Source organism: Copadichromis virginalis, linkage group LG18, assembly GCF_057382275.1.
Source record: "Copadichromis virginalis isolate Kocher_CV1m ecotype Utaka linkage group LG18, C_Virginalis_male_GT1.1, whole genome shotgun sequence".
Classification (NCBI taxonomy): domain Eukaryota; kingdom Metazoa; phylum Chordata; class Actinopteri; order Cichliformes; family Cichlidae; genus Copadichromis; species Copadichromis virginalis.
Genome location: NC_140635.1, coordinates 30,502,717 through 30,509,553, shown reverse-complemented (window position 1 = coordinate 30,509,553; position 6,837 = coordinate 30,502,717). Strand labels below are relative to the sequence as shown.

Genomic DNA, 6,837 nt, shown 5'->3' with positions numbered 1-6,837 from the left:
TAAGTTAGTGAAGAAGAAGCCATCAGTGCATCATGGGAAGCCCCAAGCACTCTAGGTCTACTGAGGTGTAACTAAAAAGGAAAGTTTTATGCCTACATTTCCATCTGAATGCTAAACTTGGTTGATATTTGTGTGTGATTATCTAGCTAGTAACTTTGCCATATGACCCCTATAATTAGTAAAAATCTTTCCCTCTTTTCCAAAAATGTCACAAGTTGCATAAACACATACAGTCTGGTACATAAATAAAAAGTCACATATAATTATACACGTGTATTTTATTGAGTCTAAAATACTGAGTCAAGACAAGACTATAATGTCCCAAATGTATATTGCAGGAAACAGAACATGTAGCTCTGTTCAGACGTGGTTTGGTATGGTAAAAAAGATACTGGAACAAAGACCATATGTTTTGTGTGGAAAATTAATAGAAAAATTACATTCAGTTACAAACAGTAACAATTAACAGTTCACAAAATGATCTTAGTAAGCACGTACGTCCATGGTAGCCTTGTTATGGAAAGCAATAGGAACATGTTGCAGGTCACCCATGCCCGATGGATTATCCTGTAGTTGACAGAAAGAAGAATGAGTGATCTGATTAAAAACGATCCCTGATAATTGTGTTTCTTAAAGAATGTAATAGATCAGAGATGGCCATGATAATGGGGGCTTACAGAGAATCTCTCTTTCATCTCCTTAAAGTGTCTAAGTTCAGAATCCTCCTCTAGAAAGATGATATGAATGAACAAATATGAATGCAAATTAGTAGTCAGATAAATTTAATGCATTTTTATATCATATAAATCTATATAGAGGATTTGTGGCCGATGCATGCACAGACACACACACACACACTTCATAATTTAAAATTCAAAGGAATATGAAGTTGCCTTACTGTGCAGTATCCACAACTTTCTTGCCAATACAGCCAAGCCCACAAGGAGCAGGAGAGACGAACACACCGCTACAGACTCCAACATGTAACTAGGAAGCAGGCACAAAGCAGACTGAGCAGACAACCCACCTTCAACATCCATTAAAGTGAAGATAAAGAAGTGCTTGACGTTTACCGGTGACTGCTCCAGGACTCCTTAGTGATGGGTTTGGGTGGAGGGAGGTACACAGCAGACTGACTCGGAGGAGGTGGGGATGTCACAGGCTCTGCTATTGAAGGTAAAGATATTGTAGCGCTAAAAAAATACTGTAACAACTCTGTACATATGCTGTGATAGGTGAAGAGTGTTTGCAGCGTCCTGACATCAATATTGTTGATAGGTGACTTTTAATAATCAATACCCCCAAACAAGTAGAGACTTGAGAGCTTCTGCCATCTGTCACAAACACATATTGATCTTTAAAGCTGCTTCTTCTCAATTCAGCAGCTGCAAGGTGACATGGAGAAAATGCCAAGCAATCACGCAAATACCTAAAATGCATGATTTAAAATGCTAATAGGTTATCCAAATGATAAGCTATGACCATTTATTTGTCTTGGAAATGTTGCTTTTCCTCTAACCTAAGAACACAGAGATGGTAAATATGCCTTTAAAAATGAGCATGTAAGGACTGTGAAAAATGGGAAGGGTCTTAGTATGTTTTCTTTAACTTAAAACAATGCTGTAAAATGACAGTATGTATGTTAAAATCATTCGCAACCAATGACACACAATAATGAAACAATCTCTGTTTAGCATTTTAGTTCATTCTACAGTTAGGGAGAAATTTCATGTCTACAGGCTGTATCGACCAAATATTCACTTCGAGCAATGATAAATATTATATTAGGGCATGGTTGTTTTTAATAATTTTTTTAAAAATCAACCATTTCCATAATTATTTTTTTCCTGGTCATTTAGCTAAATGTCAAGTTTTGCTATTCAAATTAACACTAGGCTGCATTTTAGGGGTGACATGTTAGCGAGGGACTAAAATGAAAGAAATGTCAACTGTGTTGTTACCTGTTACCATGGATAACACAGTCGACAGTCTATCATGACTTAGACTTATTGTCATATATAATTTTGTCTTGTTATTATTATGACTAAGAAATTACATGGTACATGTGATAAAAGTAGAAGAGATTTACATAACTGACATAAATATTATTATAATGTTGAGGTTTAGTGCTGAATAAATAATCACACTCTAACTAGACCTCACTACCAGATGAAATGAGCATTTGTTTTCAACATGATCTGCATTGCCTTCAGAAATACTCGTTTCAACATAGCAATGATCTCATAGTATGACTCATTTTGATGTGACGCGGTGGTTTGAAAGGATGGGCTCCAGCTGACATTTGTGTAATCTGCTCAATAACGAAGTAAGGTTGGAAAACTGAAAAGAATTGCTTTCAATCATTGCATTCACAGTGTTACAACGGCAGCATACATTATTAAACAGAGTGTTTTAAGTTGTAGGGAGATGAGGTTACCTTCTGCTGAGAAGCAGCACCACATGCTGATTTTGAGAGAAGCACTTAATATTTATAGAAACACAGAGAGAAAATAAAAAGGGTTTTATCTGAATACAGGTTTCTCTTTTCCTCTTAATGCATGCCGTCAGCTGTGTGGTTCCTGTCAGTTGTATTTCTTTTACCGCTGACTGTGTTACATATGACTTTTGTGTCATAAATCTTTTAAATGTTGGCTGAACAGAAATAAAAATATCGGGGTACATTTCTAGAGAGGGAAGTCTTACATAAGGATGTTGAATAACTCTAAACTCCCTGCGATGAAAAAAATATTCATCCTTGATGATATCAGCACACAGAAAATCCATAATGAAGCTTAAACTTCACAGTTTCAAGTCAGTTAGACAGTGAAGTTCAAAAGTGTAATTTGTTATGTATTTTATGTCCAAAAAATGAAAGGCTCTTTATCAACTTACTAGTAGAGGCGCGTGGTGTGACCTGAACCTGTACAGCTACTTGCTGCTGCCCTGCAGAACATAAATACCAGCCGGCATCTCTCATCTGCAGCTTCTTTAAGGTTACAGTGAAAGTCCCAGTTCTGTCATCGCTGATGGCCACTGAAGTATCTTCGTAACTCCCTTCAGAACCCGCCGACAGACAGGAGCTCCAGCCTCCGCTCCGACACCACTTCTTCTCACTTTCTCTGTTGGCAGGCAGTCACAGGGGAGTCAGTGAATGCTCACTGTCCACCAGCGTTTGACACCAGTGGAAGTTTCCGGACAAATTCCCACATTTACTGAAGTGTGATCAGTTCTTCTTTAAGGACAGTTCTAAGAGTTTTAAAGGATAAAATGTGGATAAAATCCTCCAAAGCAAAACCAAATACCTGAATCTTTCACTGTAAAGGCATTGAACCGTGACACTACTTCCTTCTTCCCCACTCACCATGCCGTTCTCGACTGACATACCTGCAGAAATCATGAAAATGCAACAAACTTCTTTAAAACTGTGGGTGAAGAAATGTTTATCAAACCTAATATTTCTCCATTACTCACCGTGAATAACTTTCACTTTAGTGTAAGCAACATCATCGGCCTTCCACCCGTTACCTAATTCCACACCACACAAGTACCACCCAGACTCCGTCTCTTTCAGGTTGTTCATGGTCACTGTGAACATCTCCTGGGCCGGGTCATCAAAAATGCTCACTTTGTCTTTACTTGGATTGGTCGAGGAGGTCTCGTCAGTTCGAGCCAAGCTGGTGCAGAACTCTCTCATGCTCCCACGACACCAGTACTTGACATGGTTAGCATACTTAGGGTCATATCGACACGGGACAGTGATGGAGCCACCCTCCAGGACACTAACCTCGTTCTGAGTGGTCACCCAGCAGGGAACAACTGATAAGAAGTGGAGATCATTCAATGTTAAACACCAATTTGAAATGAAACTTTCAGTTATGACACAACCTTAATATAGCAGTTGCTCACATTGGACACCTGTTATCTATAAATGAGATGTGGGGAAATGTAGCCTTTGGCAACACTTGTACCATATTTATCGCTTCAGTTTCCTTTGTTATGAAGCACATTTCCTGCTTCAACTTCCCTCTTCATACTTCTCATTCCAAAATTGGATTATCCCTTTATAACACACAGGCTTTTGAAGGCCTGACAAAATAAACATCAAACATACTGTTTGCTAAAGGGCAAACTGTACAGACGATTGGAAGATTTGCAAAAACACAAAAGCCCTCTCCGGCTCCTTGCAAGCTTTTAACAACCTTCTAGTCTGTCTTAAACAAACGATTAATAACAGAAAAGTCATAAAATTGCAAAGAGAAGCAAAGCCTAAGGAGTATCATACATTTTAGCAAGAGTATTTGCTAAAAGCACAGCAGAGAAGTGAGGAACAGGCGGCACAGACATAAATTATCTTTGTTTTTTCCAATTATGTGAAGCAGAAAACAGCTTGAAAGTCTTTTTTGTCTGACTTCTCTATTCAAATGCACACAGTAACAGTGAATACCTGGGATCCATGGTAACAGGCTGAGCGTGAGTATAAAGAGTCGTGTCATGTTTCCACTTCAAGTTTGACGCTTAACAAGAAAGTGTTCTCTGCTGCGCAAACACAGACTGCAGGTTCCACAGAGTGTCAAATTCCCCTTTGTCACGTGACAATTGGCTGGATCCAGATGCTCCAGATGTTAACTGCATAAATGCCAGGCAGATTTTATTGACACTGTTCACCTACTGTGGTGAACACTAAAATTTGAATAAGATTAATGTCATGCTGATGTTAAATCTATCTTCTCTGTAGGAAACCTACTCCTTGTTTCTCAGCTCATGTATAGCCTATATATAAGTATATAGGTATTTTTCATGTTTGATTTTGATTCACAATAATGTGCGTAGAATATAACAATTTTAAAAAAACTCCATATTGGACTTTAGTAGCTCTTTTTTTTATCGCAAGAGGAACATTTTTAATTCTCAGAAATACATTTTATTTCGCAATACACCTTTCAAATTCAAATTCTAATATTTTGTCTTTGTTGCGATGAGAGATGGGAAGTTTAATCCCAATCATAGCAGTTTTCTAAATAAAGCTAAAGGTAATGAACAGTTAGCTGTGCTAGCATAAAGACGAGAAAACAACCACATCATCTTGGCAATGTCGAAAGGTGATCTGGGTGGCGGCGCATTAAGTTTCACTCATATTTTTTACATATATGCAGGAATGCACGACACCTATAAAAGCAAAACATGATTTTTACACAGTTTAGTTCTTGCATGTCCTATTTTGCTTTCTGGATCCAGCTGCAAATGGATTTTGCATAAAACATCCAGCCATGTAAGGTATCATCAATCGTATTGTCTAACTAAACAGCACATTTTTGTTTCCCCTAAAGAGACTGTCATTCAAGGTTTAGGCTTGTAACTTAAAACATGACATACTTAGCCTTTTTATTTTTACAATAACGTTATTCCCCCTGACAGGCACATACTAAGCCTCTCCCTTCCATAGCTGGGGAGAATTCATTTGGCAGGCTGCAGTGAAATTACTTGATTCTGGTGCCTGAAAACCTTGGATATGGTCCAGTCTTCATTTGTCGGATTAAGCTTCAAAGCACAACCCCCTCAGACACTGAATTAACAAACAATTATTCCAATCCTTTCAATTTGCTCTGTGAAGGATGTCCCTAAAGCCCCACTTGCTCTTTTGTTGTTGCTTCTGCTACAAAACCTTTTATGGTCATCTATTTCCTGGAAAGATTTGGGATGATCTCAGAAGTGAAACTCAACTTTTTGCCCAGTTTGACCTTTCTGGAGAAATGAAACCTAACATTTCCCAAAGTTACTATTTTCAGATCCCTAACCCATATCCTTGTATTGCTTTGAAAACTGTGGCAGACTGTATGTCTTTTTGCATCTTACAAGAAATTTCAGACTGATGAACTTGATAAGAGGGCATGTTGATAAAAGGAAAACTTATTTTAATAGCTTTTCTCAGATTATTTGACATCTTTGACTTTGCTTTTAATGTTTATGATGTCTCTTTATAATATGTCAAATGGTAAGCAGCTGTGCTTTTATATAGATGAAAACAGAATACTGTAATAATGCCTAATGCTTGTCTTTATTTTTGTGACTCTGGTATTCTTTGTGGTGTGATTGTTAGACAGGTTCAAAATGCAGACTGTAAATGACATTGTTTTCTACACATTTACTCTTCAAATGTGGTTTAGTCATTTTCGAGTAAAGTGTAAATGTACTAGTAAAAGTTTGTATTATATAACAAAACATTACAACTGAATAGTGGCCAAGGTTATTTAAAGACTAAATCTCAGTCTTATTGATTGCATACAATTACTGAAATATTGCTGTTGGTAGTGTTATACAATGAAGTTTTTGTGTGTTTGCATGTTAGGAACTGTTGTGGCAGATTTCTTTTCTGATGCATTAATCATATATGATTAATGCATTATAATATAATATAATTATAGTCATTATACTATAGCCATAATCATAATCATTATAATATAATGATTCATGATATATGACTTTAATCATATCACATTAGTAATAGCAATATCACTTTCTTACTTTAGTATAGCAAGATCACTCCTGTCACCAGTTGTATGTTATCACAAGTGGGCCCCAGGTTTTATTGCACCTTCACAGTGGACCCATTGTAGACTTGAAGATCTCCAGACACCCTGCTCAAGGGAGGTGACGGATGGTCGTAACTTAGAGTGGGAGGCGGTCAAGGATGAGCTGGACTGAAGGTATAGGGATATGTGATGTGTTGTGCAATGTTCTTTGAGAGTGTCTGTGTGAGATGTGAGGGCAGAGGCCAAATTTCAGAGATCATCCTAGTTTTTGGCTGGGATGATTCTCTCCATATTGAAATATGTTATT

The 6,837-nt window shown here is 37.5% G+C and overlaps 1 protein-coding gene across 2 annotated transcripts; it reads right to left on the bottom strand.

Annotated features, from left to right (window-relative positions):
• Positions 1-260: 260 nt before the first annotated feature.
• pigr (polymeric immunoglobulin receptor) lies at positions 261-4,570 on the bottom strand. Of its 2 annotated transcripts, none has more exons than XM_085439355.1 (8): positions 4,445-4,570; positions 3,472-3,816; positions 3,303-3,384; positions 2,893-3,119; positions 1,074-1,167; positions 899-987; positions 678-727; positions 261-567 (listed from the first exon to the last, which is right to left on the bottom strand). In XM_085439355.1, exons 1-8 carry the CDS (start codon positions 4,491-4,493, stop codon positions 484-486), a joined length of 1,020 nt encoding a protein of 339 aa, XP_085295481.1. In that variant the 5' UTR covers positions 4,494-4,570; the 3' UTR covers positions 261-483. The 2 variants fall into 2 exon arrangements, with proteins under 2 accessions (XP_085295481.1, XP_085295482.1); XM_085439356.1 differs by having other exon boundaries at positions 1,074-1,164.
• Between the last annotated feature and the right edge of the window lie 2,267 nt (positions 4,571-6,837).

Excerpts from the sequence above, each read along its gene's own strand:
- pigr (XM_085439355.1), bottom strand. The coding sequence starts at position 4,493 with ATGACACGACTCTTTATACTCACGCTCAGCCTGTTACCATGGATCCCA. Across the intron at positions 3,385-3,471 it reads TAAAGTGAAAGTTATTCACG|GTATGTCAGTCGAGAACGGC; the intron begins GTGAGTAATGGA and ends TGATTTCTGCAG. Across the intron at positions 988-1,073 it reads GAGTCCTGGAGCAGTCACCG|TTACATGTTGGAGTCTGTAG; the intron begins GTAAACGTCAAG and ends CCTGCTTCCTAG.